At 37.3% G+C, this 16,228-nt stretch overlaps 2 protein-coding genes across 4 annotated transcripts; both read right to left on the bottom strand.

The window, feature by feature from the left end:
• Positions 1–5: 5 nt before the first annotated feature.
• Positions 6–2,556, bottom strand: LOC127807351 (uncharacterized). 3 transcript variants are annotated; one of them, XM_052345101.1, is made up of 3 exons: positions 1,909–2,556; positions 1,664–1,737; positions 6–460 (listed from the first exon to the last, which is right to left on the bottom strand). In XM_052345101.1, exons 2-3 carry the CDS (start codon positions 1,711–1,713, stop codon positions 226–228), a joined length of 285 nt encoding a protein of 94 aa, XP_052201061.1. In that variant the 5' UTR covers positions 1,714–1,737; positions 1,909–2,556; the 3' UTR covers positions 6–225. The 3 variants fall into 3 exon arrangements, with proteins under 3 accessions (XP_052201061.1, XP_052201060.1, XP_052201059.1); XM_052345100.1 differs by having other exon boundaries at positions 1,956–2,553; XM_052345099.1 differs by having other exon boundaries at positions 2,155–2,548.
• A 1,031-nt stretch (positions 2,557–3,587) lies between these two features.
• LOC127807350 (18S rRNA (guanine-N(7))-methyltransferase RID2) lies at positions 3,588–16,122 on the bottom strand. Its single transcript, XM_052345098.1, has 10 exons — positions 15,316–16,122; positions 12,357–12,508; positions 12,195–12,270; positions 11,198–11,281; positions 11,057–11,112; positions 10,449–10,505; positions 7,736–7,785; positions 7,439–7,591; positions 4,178–4,316; positions 3,588–4,053 (listed from the first exon to the last, which is right to left on the bottom strand). The coding sequence occupies exons 2-10, from the start codon at positions 12,450–12,452 to the stop codon at positions 3,889–3,891; spliced, it is 876 nt and encodes a 291-aa protein (XP_052201058.1). The 5' UTR covers positions 12,453–12,508; positions 15,316–16,122; the 3' UTR covers positions 3,588–3,888.
• Positions 16,123–16,228: the final 106 nt, after the last annotated feature.

Genomic DNA, 16,228 nt, shown 5'->3' with positions numbered 1-16,228 from the left:
CCTGATTTATTATCAATCAATAACTCTACTCTTTACTTTATCAGAAGTATGAGCATACCATACTATGAACATAACCCAAGAGTGGATCTCCTCCCAAAGCTCATCCATTAATGGTAAAAGAAATGAAAACAAATTCCACCTCGATGAAGCTACACATGTAGAGATTCCCGATTGACAGCTACATGGTTGAGAGCAGAGTCGTAATATGAGCACGTGAAGTTCATATCAGGAATCGGCATCTGTCTCTGCCAAGGCACCGGCAGCAGCAGCATTCTGTGCTTCTAGAAGCTTCATTTGTCGCTCAGCATGTTCCCTTTCGCATTGGCTAATTCCAATGATTATGTCTAGCATTGTACCAGTGGTACCGAAGAACACAAGGGGCGCCAATGATTTCCGCTTTATCCCCACTGGGATTGCAAGCAAAGCACCAGCCACAGAGAATACCCACGTGCCCAGTGCACTGCAGTTATTACATGTTTGATTAGCAATTAAGCAACACCTACACAGAAGACTATGGTATGATGATCCATGTATGCTATTAATCAAATACCAAGTTCAGGGCTTGCATTACCCTCAGCTGTGCCAAACTTTCCAGAACAAGGCATAACTAAAATGTTCTCGTTTTGATTTTTTGTTCTTCTCCAGTAAGTAATTGCTGCGGAATAGTGTACTCCTAAAATGGAAAATAGAACACTACATACTTGAAATGGAACACGTGCTCCTATGGGAATGGGAGCTTAGCACTGTGGTCCTTCTGTAACAAACAAATGCCTAGAATAAGCTAATTGTGCCTCAATTGCTTCCACCAAATCCAAGACTCCATTTCCCTTTTGTGATAAAGCATCCTGTTTCCTACACGTCAACCATTGGATTACCAAATTCATTTCCTCTTTGGATTATTCCATCCCCATCCCCTTCTGGAAACAGGGTTAAAAACAGAAAAGGAGCCACAAGAGAAAGCAATGATTCACAGAATGTCATGATGGGAGTTTCACTGAGCATAACACGAAAAGGCATGGATATCACAAAAACAGTTCGGTATCTTGTCAAAAGATGAATAACAGCAAGCATAGCACATACAAGATACGATCACATGAGAACTAGATAGCTTATAGGATGTATTAATTTACGATTAAAACATAATGCATATTATAAATCTTCAAGTTGTATGCACCAAAATTAATAGAATAAAATCCCAAGGCGGCCATCAATGTACATAGTTTGTCAAGATACTAGAAATAATATGAGGGGTACTAACAGCACCCACTCTCCACAGCCATGGAAACAGAATTTGGAAAAGGTCCCAAGAGAAGAAAACTGGGTTCTCCCCCTGACCTTATATTAGATGCATATATCTCAAACAAAAAGTTCTTAAAATCTTCAATCTCTTAAACTTCAATACCCCAAAAATCTGTCTCCAAAGTTTGCAAAGGCAGCAAAGCCATAGAACCAAATTTCTTCATTATATTTAAGACATACAAGAACAGGAAAATTACTCCACTGAATGTCAAAGCATCACTTAGAATTATTAATCAAAACTGCTTTGATCAACTAATAAGAATCTAAGCATAATGAACAAACATCACTACCTCAGCCAAAAATAAATGCACATCGCTAGAATTATTAAGCAAAATGAAACACAAAGAAAGGGTGAAAAACTGACTTGGAAACTGAGCAGTCTTCAAGCTGCTTCACAGTCTCTTGCCCTGCCATTTCTCTCTTTTCAGTATTTGAGTCCTGGACCCAAAGCAACATGAGATACCAAGAATCCATAAAACTGTCAACCGAACCCAGAAATCAAATATATTGACATCCACAAAAAGCCCACAAAAGAGTTACCAGCCAAAGTTTTCAAACCGAACGCACAAAAACCAGTTCGATACAAATTGGAATTCGAAGCATACATACATGTATATATATAGTTACCGAGAATGATGACAATGGAAGAAGCTTACAAGACCGACGAAGAAGAAGCAACCAACAGTGGAGAGACAGATTTAGGGTTGCTACTGATTCTAAGAGAACTGATTAGTAATGTGTCTTTATCAGAATCGCCTTGGTCTTGTGACCCACGTACCCAAAAACCAAAACGATTCAACGGTTGGATCTCACTGGATCTGAAAACTAAAATAGAAGAAACTTTTAAGTGCTTGCCTTAAATCGGAGAAACTCCGGTCGCCCGCCGGAGGAGAGAGAAGGGACTGCCGGACGGGAGGAAGAGAAGGCGAGCAGTCGGCCGGCGGCTGCTGGGCGGAGAAGAAGAGGAGACGGAGACGCGGGCGAAAGGGACGGAGCAACAGGCGGCTGCTAGGGTTTGGTGGGAGCTTGGATCTCTCTAACATGCCATTTTGTACCTCGACCCGGGTGGGTTAGGTATCGGGTCGGGTCGGGCCGACCCTCCCTCCGAGACCGATGACAAAGATTTTCTGTACAGGAAAATTCTATCTACGGCCGTAAAATTGCTCTTCCCAAATTTTTTTATTAATTTTAAAATTTTTATTTTAGCCGCACAGCCCATAGCTCATTATCTTTTCCGACCACTCCCGACTGTTACCTCACCTCTCTATTTTTTCCAGCATCATATACACACGTACACACACAAACATATACGTATAAATATATATATATACGGACAACAGTTATAGACACCTACAGCAATTAACCGACCCCCCCACACCTATATATATATATATATATACACACACGAAAGCATGATCGAGGCCATGACAACAGTCGGGGTTGACTTTTTTTTAATTAATTTTTTTATTATAATAAAATAAATTAAAAAATAATACAAATAAATAAATTTTAAATATCTACATTTTAAGTAATTATAATTTAACTAATTTTAAATCATTATAATTAGGTGTTGAATTTTTAGAAGTTAAAAATTTTTTAAATTAATTAATTTATCTTATTGAATTACTTAAAGATACACCTATCTAAAACTCCTATCATCATTTAAAATATTTTTTTTTAAATATATGTAGCTTTAGCTAATTCAATAAGATAAATTAATTAATTTTAAATATAAAAATTCAATAATTAATTACGATGATTTAAAATTTAAAATTAGTTAATTTATAATTACTTAAAATACAAATATTTAGAATTTATTTATTTGTATTATTTTTTAATTTTATTTTATTATAATAAAATAAATTTAATTAAAATAAAAAAAATTAAAAAAATAAAACCATCGTCCCCGACCTAACTCAGTAAAGCTAATTTCAAGGTTCCTCAACTGTCAACTAGTTCCATGACCACGGTCATGCGTGTGTGTATATATATATATATGTATAAGTCGGCCACCCCTTCTCTCTTTGCGACAACCGCTAAGTGAGTCAACTTCCATAGCTGCGACTATGAAATTGTGTGTATATATATATATATATATGTGGGTCGACCATGGCGGCCGACCCACTCTCTTTCTTTCTTCTCTATGTTACGACTCGCAACCATTGCATAGAGAGCAGGAGTGTGTGTATGGAAGGGGGCTTGGCTAATAGCGATGGGTTGACAGCCATGATTGCTATCCGTGTATATATATATATATACACGTGTGTATGTATATGATGCGGGAGAGAGGTGAGAATATATATATATATATATATGATGGATTCTCCAAGTATTATAATGAAGCAAACCAACTTTAGAAAACCAAGTGACCTTGTCACAACTCAACTTAAAAGAGAGAATGAAGCAAAGCTATTTAATTCAAAAACAAAGACAAAACAAAAATGGATCGACAACACCCCTCCTCGTAACACTAGCTTCTTGGGCATATACATTTTAGATTTCCATTCCATCATATGCTTTGCTTAATTAAGCTGGAAACTCAATGCAGGACATCAGAATAAGCTTTCGAATTTTGGCAGGGTTTTGTGATCAAAATCTAGCTTTTCTCTTGCGTGCTGTGTATCTTGAATCTGGAGGCACAACATTTCCCTTTTTCCTCATCTGTTCCTTCTTCTTCAAAACCCATTCTCTTCCCTTTCCTTTCTTGCTTATTTTTCGTTTTTTCCTTGGTCTATGTCGGTCTGAAATGCCAACCTGCATGCGCAAGAACACCCAGCCAACCAAACTCTTTTCATTCAGCTAAAATCATCCTTCGTAAGAGAGAAAGTATTACTGCTTCAATGGCATAAACTGCTAAGAGATTTATCACACGACTTACCGTTTGATTTTCTTCATCCCCACTACTCTCATCATCATCTGAGCAGCTCTCTTCATCTTTTCCTATTGATTTTGGAGTGGCTGTGCTTAGGGATGGCGGCCCACAAGTGAGCACAAGGTACTCTTTTCTCTTCTTAGTACTGTTACAAGAGGAATAATATCAAGTTAGTCTTAATACAAATTCCAACATGCCCCCGGAGGGATTTCAGGAGTTTTATTCTGTTGTCAAATGCTAGCCACACTTGCAAAGGAAAATTGTGATCGCCAACGTAGTTCACGAAGGATTATGTGTGAATGTGCGTGCGTGTGTGTGCATGTTGTAGATCGAGGACACGCTGACACCATGAAACAACCAGATGGCTTATTGTGCTATCCGAGCCCCCAAAAAGATGGCATTAACCAATTGAGCTGCAGTGATATTTTGATTATATTCACAATGGATTTGCTAGTAATTAAGTGCTCGTCTGAATAATCAATTTTCAACAAAATTATATGCTACACATAATAAGAGTAAACAAATGCAAAAAGGCTACCATAAAGAAAGAGAAGTACCTAATCACTAAATATAGATTTATGGTCCTTGAAGTCCATATAAAAAAAAAAAAATCGGAAGAATGATACAAAAAAGAGAAAAAAAATCAAAAATCAAACGGACAGATTTAAAACTTGAAAAGCAAGTTAATTTCAAGAAAAACAAATATGGCGAAAAAGATTAAATTATAGAAAGAGAAGTTGAATCAATGTAGTTTGAGATGACTACTATTATTCAAAACATGGCAAAAAACTAGTTGCAACACCAACCGGTAAAAACATCTTGGTGGTGGGATAGAGCTAAAATGGAAAATCAAATGCAAAAGCAATTCTTGCATAACTTACACGCCACAACAAAGAAAACCTGAATGTGTATGTATGTTTTTTTTTTTTTTTTTTTTTGGGGGGGGGGGGGGGGGGGGGGGCGGGGGGAGAGAAAGGAAGTAAAGAAGGCAGACAGTAAAGCAATATTAAAAACTAATGAAAATTTGCACTGCTGACTTGATAAAAAAATAAGCATATATATATATATAACAGATGGCTAAAGCAAAAGAGAAAAATAAGAGATTTGAAATACATGCATAAAAGATGAGAATAAAAAAGATCTTATGAAAATTTAGTGAAGCAAAGTCAAAAGTCTATGAAAATTTGTACAACTGACTTGACACAACAAATGAGGAAAGAAATATACACAACGTGGCTAAAGAAGAAATTTGAGCAAAAGAAAGAGAAGAAACTGGAAAAGAGAAAGAAGGCTAAGGAAGGAAGAATCTTGCTGGAGAAAGGAGGACTTGAGGCTTAGAGAGGATCTTTGCTCCCATAATTGTGGCACATTGCATCAAATTATTTATGGCGTAAGCATTGTGTCTTGAGTGTGTGCTGGAAATTCATGAGTATGCTAGCATGTTTTATGGATCAAGGGGTTCATGGCCAGGAATAAGACTCCCCTTGGACCTAGTTTTGATATCCTAGTGAGAGGCTTAGCGAAGCAAGTATGGGACTCTCAGCCAAGAGGTGGTTAATTAATGAAGGGCAGTGGTAGGCCAAGGGCATGAGTTTGAAGAAGAAAGAACGTGCCATATGGCCTCCTATCTCTTTCTTTCAGAATTTTTGTTCTTTTCTGCTTTTCTTGTTGGGGTGGGTTACCAGTACAATTTTTCCTTGTTTCTTGTCAGCTTCTCTAACCACACCCCAGCCAAAAAGTAAAGAGACAATAGACAAATTTTTTCTTCTATAGTAAATGATATGCAGCAAGGGGTGAAGGAAAGCTACCCCGATGGTCTAAAAGAACCATAACCTCTGCCATCTATATTTATATTCCTTAGTCAAGTCTCCATAGATGTTGAAACTGAGTCAAGTGCACATATTTGATTTATTTTGGTCCACTATATGAAAGAACAAAATTCTACTCTTCATAAATTGGTTCTGCCACCCCTTTATAATTCCTACAATCTATGTTACATGGACTAGGCAAATCAGGCATTGTACTGGTGTGTCATGACCCAAAGAATTAGGAGATAGCAAAAAGCAGCATTTGAAGTGTTATTTTACAGTTACAACTGTTAACAAAATATGTTAACAATATAACCAAATAACTGCTTCAAATAACTAAATAACTACTGTAAATAACTGATGTGGATAGCCATATATAAAGCTGTGCCACTTTGTACTGAGATTATGAATGAATTGATTGAAGTTCTCTCATTTTCTCTTTATCCATTCTCTGTTCTTCTCTCTGTTTTCTCCCTAAATTATCTCATTCTCTTTCTTTCTTATTTCGTGACTGTCAACTAGAAACCATAGATTTGAAACCTAGGGTCTTGACACAGTACAGTGTTGACAGGGCACAACACTGGTACCGGTACAGGATACCCGTTGGAGCCAGCTAACTCTAGTTGGACACGGCTGGCTTCAATCCTTCTAATCTCAAAGAAAAATCCAGATCTAGATTTCTTATTTAAATTATTCATACAAAATTAGACAGAACAAAAACATACTTCAGTGACGCTGCTCCTGCTTGCAAATAGGGATGGACAGAAAGAGATGGAGAGGCAAGTATTGCTGGTTCTTCAACTTCTTTTCTTTAGGGTTTGTAATGTGGTATATATCTTGTCCAATACTTTTTAACGTCTAAATATATGTAAATCCTTTTAATTGGTTGTGTAATTCCTAAAAGATACTGGAAGAGAAAAAGACTGAACAGTCAGAACAGCTAGACAATTTTTTTTCATATTCAATGACTTACAACTCTTCACATTCTATTAATATATTTTTTCTTATTTTAATTAATTAATATATTTTTCACTTCTTAAGGTGTGGAGTTAACTATTTTGTTATTAAAAGAAATTCTCAAAACTAAGTAACTGTAAATTTGTAATTGTATTTAAAAAAAATGTAATTGAATATTAAAGAAGTGAGTGAATATATACATATTCCATATATTTCATATTTTATTAATCAATCTCATACATATCTCATATATTTCATATTTTACTAATAAATCTCATATGTGGTATCTCCATACCCTTGTTTTACATTCAGATACATATCCCATATTCTAAAATTATGAAATTAATAAGTCCAACTCTAGATAAGTACCCATATCCAACACCTGTACCTGAGTGCATATAACATAGTCTCCAATTACTTCTCCAAAAGTTATCCATATAAAGGAGGGGATGGGAAGGGTGACAAAACTGGCTAAAGGTGTGACTAAATATTCTACACATACCTATGAGGGTAGTCAACTACCACACCACCAGCAAATCCAGCTCGCATAGCAGATGCTAGTATCAACTCACGCTGGGCAACGCTTTCTGGATATACTTGAAATACAACTCTTGCTCCCCTAGCTAAACATCTGTATAGCGACCCAAAGAAAGCCCTGCAAGCACATTGCCTCCAATAATAAAAATGGAAGAAAAGGAACATAGCATGGTTTGTATGAATAGGTAGAAGCATCAATTTCTATATTACAACTTAAATGCACTTATTTATAGAACTGGGGAAAGAAGACATTCTAACATACTTCAATCTCAACCGAGGCTCATGTGAAGATTTGTCAGCATTGCAAAGCCACTGTTTATCAAATCCAAATCTCAAAAGTGTTAGCATTCTGTTATATAAATGCCACAGCAAAGAAGATTATTTTCAAAGAAATTCACGCTTCGAGAATATCAAAATAGAAGTGATGTGGAACAATCAAGAGGAAGAAGCAAAGCAGAGAGAGAATAATCAGGAGCGGAAAAATCAATATCAGTTGTATTAAAAAATCAAGAGTCAATTCCAGAATACATAATATGCCTGATTTATAGGGAATGTCGAAGGATAAAAGATAAACATGCCTAAAAGAAAACAACCTAATCAAAAGAGCTAAATAAAATATCTCTATCATCTAAACAACTATAACAAATCAAAACAAGATAAAATAAAAATTAAACATCTAATACCCCAATCATATCCTTATCAAGAAGCCATATATAACATTACTGAAGCAAAACTGAGCAAACTCCGATATTCAGCCAAAATTAAAAACAAACCTACTTTGTGGCAGCTTGTACAGGTGCACAGAATCGAGAAAAAAAATTTTATGCTAGGTTTGACAGGATGAATAAGAATGATAAGTATATAAGTGTGCAGTTTTATTACAGCATTAGTCACCACAATGTGCATTCAGAATAAGTAATAAACAGCAAAGCAAATCCTAGATCCTATATTCACTTAAAACACCAGCAACAAATACTCAGTCATTTAGGCAAAGCATGCAATTTTAAAAGGTCAAGAAACCCAAATAGATATAGCAGAAAGATTTGCAAACCTGTAGCATAAAGTTTGTTTTATTTGAGAGGGTGGCCTCCAAGTGAGGATAGTTCGAGGCCAATCTTACTTATCATGAGTTCTGTAGAGTTGAAATTTTTAAATCAAAAACTATTTGGAATAGTAACCCCTTCCTGCCCCAAATAGCTTTTTGTTGGATTTCTCATCCTGCAGCTATTAGGTTGCAGCAAGATAGGCTATCAAGCACCTGCTTAAGGTGCACTATTGATAGGCCATTTGCATGCCTTCCTTAAAGCTTGGGACTGTTGTTGAAATTTAAATTGTATTAAATTCGTTAAACCTCTGGCTTCTTGTCCATCCACCATTTTAAAAAAGATTCCTCTATCTGATCCTTGCTCTGCTGTTTGAACATTTTCCACACAAGCAACGGTACCAAAGTCAAATTGAAGTCTGCAATGCCTCATTTATATTTTTAGAATCATGGCCCATGGTCATATTAGCATGATGACCATGGCCATAGGAGATAATAATACCAACAGGTTGCACTCGTTGGGTGTGGAAAATAAGTTGCACAATTGCAGGACAGTATAGCATTTTTCCATGTTGTACATGTTGGTTTCAATATCAACTATGTGATAGAACATGACTATAACAGTTACCTTATTCCACTGTGATCTCATGAAACTTCTCCAGTTTCCATATAGAAAGATGGTGCTGAAACTTTATCTCATCATTCCCTCACTAGAGGGTTGTGTAAGGAAGGGGATTCAGCATAACATTTTGCCACATGGTTCTTTTGCGTGTATTTGAATTGTTAATGTGACTTTTAGAAGTCAATTGACATTATGAATACAGTGCCACTAGTCCCATCTTGATTATTACGAGATGATGATTAATTCCAGGATAGTAGAACTTGTAAACTTCCCTCTAATTTTTTTCCTAGTTCAGAAGTTAACTTTCCTTTTCAGTAAGCAGAGTTAAATATTACATTACTCAGCTTGCAATATACCTCATCCAAATTCCAGAAAATATGAGATAGAAAAATTCTTAATGGTGCTATTTTTTTTCTCTTAACAACCAAAAGAGGTAGAGAAAGGTCAAGAAAAAATTCGTGGGAGACACTTAGGGCCTGTTCAGTTGTAGAAAACATTTTTTGTTTTCCAACTCCAATTTTCTATTTAATGATTGAATCTTCCATTAGAAAATAGAAAACTCAATTTTCTAATTTTTCAACTTTATATTATGAATTGGAAACATCTTTTTGATATTTTTTGAATTTTTTGAAAATGGTTGCCATAACTTTTTGAAAAATGAAATGTTAGGACATGTTTAATTGTAAAATTAGAGTTAAAAACTAGAAAATATTTTCTAAAACTGAACTGGGCCTTAGATTTGATATTAATTATATGGGTCTCACAGTAGATAAGGCCATAGATATAAATTAATGGAAAGCTAGAAGTTATGTAATCCACCCCACATAGTAAGATAAAGGCTTGATATGCTATTACTATTGTCGTGACCAAAAGTGTATAAATAAATTAATTCTATATCTAGGAAAGTGTAGCTTTCAGTAATAGGACACAAGCAACTGTGTTTAGGCAAGTTAGACATACAAATTGAACACCTTGATGCAAGCTTGGTTAAGCAAAACTTAAATAAAGATTTTGTTTTTTTCCATATTTGATAAACAAATGACTATTTCAATTGAATGATAAAGATACGTTGAGTCTACTTCCTTAGTTTAAATATTTTAGAGTTTCAGAATGTATTTCATTAATCATTTTTTTCTCCTCGCTTTTCCAGCTTCTGTTTCATCAAATCAATTTATTTTATTCTTTTTTTTAGGAAAGAGGTCAGCATTTGTTCATCCTACCAAGTTGTTTGAAGACAGTCCTCGAAAATAGAAACTCAATGCCTCCGAACAAAATAGAAAAATTAAACATAATGAGAAACCAATGCCAAACCTGAACAGCCGAGATACTGATGGCACCATCTATAACTCCAGGTCGTAGCCCCAGGCCCTACAAGATATTCAATGTAAATTTTGGAAGAAAATTTGTGGCGGGGGACACCATAATACGTCTATATGTATCATCATGAAAGCGCAGAACTTGATGTAATAACACAGACAAACTATAGAATCAATTAAAATTTTGAGATACCACCTCATTCTCACGGAAGGCTGGTACAAGAAGATCATTCTCAACCAAATTTCAGTTGCAAAAACATGAGTTGAATACTGCAATTGATAGGAAGCAAAGCATACATATTGTTCTATGCACATAGTTTTTGCTCAAACAGTAACAATAATAATAATAATAATAATAATAACAGTAATAAATACAATAGTAGCAGTTACAAGCACACCTTTCTCTAAACACACAAATGTATTTAAAAGTTTTACAAACAATTATGATATATTAAAAGGCAAATAAATAAAGAAAAATAGATTGAGACTCCACAATCCTTATTTAGCCTAAATTGATATAAAAGAATCTTAACTGAATGTTATAATGTGCACACCTAAGATGTAAACATTCACCGACAGGAAATAAAAGGTAGAAATATCTACCTGACCCATATCCCCAAGTAGAAGGTCACCCTCAACCTCACGCTCCAATGCAATATCTGTTTAGAAATTCAATTGTTTAGAGAAAGATAGATGAAGGAAAAATACTTAACAGGATTAATTAAAAACCAGAAATTCAGATACCAAGCATTGACTGTGATATATCTAAGCCAATCCATTGATGTCCATGCTCAGATAATGTCTCTCCACTAAGTCCAGATCCACAACCTATAAATAAAACAACCAAAAAAGTTGAATTTTTAATCTTGTCAAGAATTTAGACCATAGAAACAGAGGAGCATGGCAGACCTTGTGGAGTCACTTTGTTTCTTTAACATAAAAGGTGGAGAAAATTATGGGACCCATCAGGTATGGTTTTAAAAATCGTGTTTTACTGTTAGAATCAGATGGATTGAACCAAACATGTCTGGTGAACAGATACCAAATACTATTTTCAAAGTTGTTCTTATAGCCATAAACTTCAGTATATAATAAAATATATATTTTAATAAGTATTGATAATCATTATTACAAAAATGGAAAAATATAAGAACATAATGTCTTCAGAATTTCCAGAGTTTGCAAGTCTGAGAAAAGAAAAAGAGAAAAAATATATATATATAGACCATACCAGAATAGCCCCAAGTTTGTAGTTTGGACAGAAAACCCCATCCAGGACTATGTTTGCATCAACATTGATCATCATCAATTTGATATTATCAGAAAAAGATGTGGCTTCTTATCTTGGTGTAAAAAATTCACTATCTATGCCATGCTCAGCATTAAATAATGTAATTCAACACCCATGAGGGTCAATACATGATTAAATTCACAAGAATACAGATGACATGTAGAAAACTTTCCTTCTCTTTTCCTTCCAAGATCTATGCAGTTGCTAAGAAAAACAAACTGAAAACAGAGAACATGAGAATAATTTGAAAAAGGGTTCTTGGAAAGTATCAGTATAAGATGGAATCGCACAGAACTGCCTTTCACAAGTGTATTCCTTAACATGCTACGAATAAAAGTGAACAGGAACCCTCATTAGGTTTCAGCTTTTAATGGAACAAACAAAAAAACTGGGCAAATCTTAGCTATTTAAGTATAAGGTGAGGGGGGAACAAAGGAGCAGAAAAATCACCAATGTCAAGGAGTAATTTGGGAACTCCATCATCAGGTAAAGCCAGAAGCTCCAAAGCTCTCTCAGAGAGATCAGCCTGCGAGAGAACAAGGGAAATATGAAAGTTCTGAGTTTCATGCAAATATATTATATGAGATAAATAATATAATCGAAAAAAAGTACCTGAATTTGGATTATACGAGAAGAAGAAGTATATTTGCGAGCTTCTTCATCATTGTAAAATATTTCAGGGGGTGCTTCTAGCTCTGGCCTTGACATCTCCAATCAGCGCAGAGCAAGCCAAAAGGCAGGTTCTTGTCCCAATAGTACCTAACCTGTAATAATGTTATATGTGAATATACATTTGTACGATATTTATATGATTTAACAAAAATTTAAAACATAATTTCATTGTGGTGTAGAATCAGTGGTAAAGTTCTTTATAATAATATATAAAAATGCATGCCTAAGAATATTTTCAAAAAGAAAAAGACAACATAATGGTATCATGTACCCACAACAATTTGTCCAACTTCGCGCTTTTGGACAAAACAGGAGAGAGGAGAAATCTAAAACACATAAATTCACAAGGAAAGCATAAATTCACTAAGTAAATCATGAGTCAGAACTCAGCACCAATACAGACATGGGCAAATGCAGGGTGGGAGCAGGTGCCCCCACAGTTCATGCTGAAAATTTCTCTTCAATATGGGGCTTAGTCAGTCAAGCTCATAAGTGGATGCATGGTTAGATACAAAGTAATTTTATCAAGTTTACAATAGGCACATCCCCCATAGTGCAACAATGAGTCTCTCTCTAGAAACTTCTCTTTTTGTGTAAGTTGTCTGGCAATAAAAAAAATTATGATGTGTCTAATATCAATAGATTGTATATGTGGGGCCCAAAAAGAACTGTAGATATCTCACAAAAACCTCCAAAAAGAATTGAAAAGGTCATTGCAATTTGAAAAGGGGGAAATTATAAAAATCTACATAGGGTTTGACAAATATTCACTTTCCATCAAATTTGATGGTAATCTCATAAGAACGTATCTATATTATTTTCAACCTATGAAAGACGTCTAAAGTCTAGACCCTCATGGGAAAAAATCCAGCAAAAATGATCAGCACAGTTTTCTAAAAGTAGAAAAACGAGTGGACAAAGTTGCAAGTCCAACAAAAATAATTTGTGGAATTTTAGGTATCAAAAAGTCAACTATGAGAGATAGTTCAAATATCTATATCCCTCATTTTTTTTTGGACTAGTAACTTTACCAACACTTTTCTCTTCATTACCAGAATGTGTTTTGACTTACAAAATTTTAATCCATGTGTTATGCGTGACAAAATATTAGAGAAATGAGGAAAGGAATCGAGAGGAAGAGGTGCCACGTGGCGGCCCGAGGATGCGCCATGCGGCAAGCCGGCCATGGGTGACCTGGGGGCCGCCACCCCCCGAGTGGGGGTCACCCGGGAGTGGCAAAAGGGCACACACTCGAGGGCCACTTGGCTAGCGCGGACAAGGCGCGGCCCCCCACTCCACGCAGTAGCCTAGCGCCCCCCCCCCCCGGGTGCAAAGCCTCGCCCTCAAGTGGTAAGTCACCCCCAAGTGCAGCTACTCGGGGAGTCGCACCTTAGCTTGCGCGCCCCACACATGAGAACGCACACTTGGCCGCCCACGCTTGCCTTCACCCATACCCGTGCTCACTTTCGCCCGTGCTCGTGTCATTGCCCGCGCATGCCCTCGAGTGAGGGTCACCCGAGGTACCACGGTTGAGCCTGTGTGCCCACATGTCCGCACACCCGCGCCAACATCTTTGATAGAATCAGTCAAAACTACCCCCACGAGACTCGATCAAAGCCCCTATGAGATTCTTGTCGAAGAGATCGGGCCACCTGACACGTGGTTGCCCCTCCTATTGCTATAAATAAAGGGTCTCTTCCTCTCATTCGGTATGCAATCTCTCACTGTCGTACTTACCTTTTGCCTTCAAGCATATCACTTCTACGAGGTTCTGACTTATAAGCATCGAAGGGTCCACACGAGAATTTTCACCCGAGTTCCTAACCGATTTTCTTTCCAGCAAGTCATCCATCCCTCGAGTGAGCCATCTATCGCTCGGATACTCCACACTTGAGTCATCCATCGCTCAGATAAGTTATATGAGGGTCATCCATCAGTAGTTTATTGTTGTAACCATGCAACAACAGCATGAATATCAAGATTCTAGACCTTGGGTAGGTCTTTGTTAAGTTAAAAAATATCAAGGTAGATTTCTATAATGTTAACAATAAATTTAATAGAAAAAGTATTATAAAAAATCTCGAGTAATTATATACTCTTTTGCAAAAGTCTCAAGAGTTCGACAAACCCAACCAATCCTCATAGCTCGGCTCTTAGCCACTATTGTGCTTGTGGCAGTAGAGCAAATGTTAGATTATAAATTGAGCCTCCACTGTATAAAATTCCTAGATTTTGACCCCCAACACAAACCCCATAATTTCGACATCAAGTGTAAGGCCTGCACTTCCAACAATCTTAACATTAGGATTTGAAGATGGAGAAGCATCAATTTCAGGAGATAAACTTGAAGGTATTGATGTAAATTCACTAGATTGATTTTGCACACTATGAATTGAGGTACTCTTACTAGTATAATGATCTCTCTTTTTGAAAAAAGATAACAATGTTTTTCCTTTCTTCACATAAGGTTGTTGTTCCATCCTAAATTTTAAGATACACAAACAAAAAATAGCACAGTTCAATAATCGAACAATTAAAATATTTAACTCAAGATTTGAGGTAAATGCAAGGCCAATACAACAACTGTATTTCTAGAGTTCAAACAAGAGAAGGCAAAAGTAAGGTCGATTTAAATATTCAATAACAGATTCACAATAACAAATTCCAGGCTTCCAGCCACGCCAATTCCTAAGTTCCTAACTAAATGCAGTAGTCAAATAGGCAAGTAGGCACAAAGTTAGCAGAAAATCACTTACTTAAAACTTGCTGAAAAAAGGCAGCGATTTCAACAACAAATCAAGCATAAACAAGTAAAAAAAATATGGGCGAAAAATAGAAAAACTATCTAGATTTAGCTGTCAATCAGAGAATCAAATAACTGAAAGAAGAGAAAACATACCTGGGCTCGAATGAAGCAAATCTGGAAGTTTGGGGGGGGGGTGTAAAACGAAGACCTGAATCAGAGGCAGGGCAGCGAGCAAGAGGGCGAGGCACCGAGGCCGACAGGCCGAGCGAGCGTGGGGGCGAGGGCGAGCGAGAGCAAGAGAGAGGCAGTCAGGCAGAGAGCGAGGGCGAGAGGCAACGAGGGCGAGCGAGAGCCGGAGGGAGAGGCAGAGAGCGAGGGCAAGAGGCAGCGAGGGCGAGAGGCAGCGAGGCGAGCGAGAGCAAGAGAGAGGCAGATAGCGCGGACGAGCAAGAGAAGAGGAGGCAGCGAGGGTGAGCCGTGAGCGAGAGCGAGGTCGAGAGAGGAAGGAGAAGAGAAGGGTTTGCAGGCAAGTGGGCTGGGCTGGGAAAAAATAGCGTGGGCTGGATCGAATTTGGGCTGGGCTAATACTAAATAATTAAAAAATTTACTCTACAAATTTAATTTTTGTTGTCTGACACATAGATCCGCCCCTGGTGACAGGTCATCCGGACGGTGGCAATCAGGCGGTCGCGAGGGTTGACGGATGGTGGCGACGGAAGCAGGTCGCTTCACGATTACTAGCAACGGAGACCTGCGGCACACGACGGAGGGGCGAAGCGGCAAACCTGATGGCTGGAGATGATGGTAGGAGGCGGTGGCTTGTGGGCGGTAATGGCTGTATCGTGGTGGCCTTCTGACGTCGCACTAGTCGGAAGGAGGAGGAGTTGGTGGCCGGTGGCAAGCTCCACCGCCTATCAGAAAAGACAGGGCTAAAGAAGAGCGAAACGCAGTCCAAGGGTTTTAAACCCTAAACTGTCTCAATGAGACCCTTTTATATCAACGGCCCATGGATCAGAGTCGGGTCCTTAGTTGGAGCGAGCAAAGCCCGCCCAACTCACAATCCGGC

Source organism: Diospyros lotus, chromosome 8 (genome assembly GCF_014633365.1).
Source record: "Diospyros lotus cultivar Yz01 chromosome 8, ASM1463336v1, whole genome shotgun sequence".
Taxonomy (NCBI): Eukaryota; Viridiplantae; Streptophyta; class Magnoliopsida; order Ericales; family Ebenaceae; genus Diospyros; species Diospyros lotus.
Note: the sequence above shows the minus strand (reverse complement) of the source record. Positions and strands in the feature narration are given on the sequence as shown.

Excerpts from the sequence above, each read along its gene's own strand:
- LOC127807351 (XM_052345101.1), bottom strand. The coding sequence starts at position 1,713 with ATGGCAGGGCAAGAGACTGTGAAGCAGCTTGAAGACTGCTCAGTTTCC. Across the intron at positions 461-1,663 it reads GAAGACTGCTCAGTTTCCAA|TGCACTGGGCACGTGGGTAT; the intron begins GTCAGTTTTTCA and ends TAATAACTGCAG.
- LOC127807350 (XM_052345098.1), bottom strand. The coding sequence starts at position 12,452 with ATGTCAAGGCCAGAGCTAGAAGCACCCCCTGAAATATTTTACAATGAT. Across the intron at positions 12,271-12,356 it reads CTCGTATAATCCAAATTCAG|GCTGATCTCTCTGAGAGAGC; the intron begins GTACTTTTTTTC and ends GTTCTCTCGCAG. Across the intron at positions 7,786-10,448 it reads TCAGTATCTCGGCTGTTCAG|TGGCTTTGCAATGCTGACAA; the intron begins GTTTGGCATTGG and ends TTTGATAAACAG.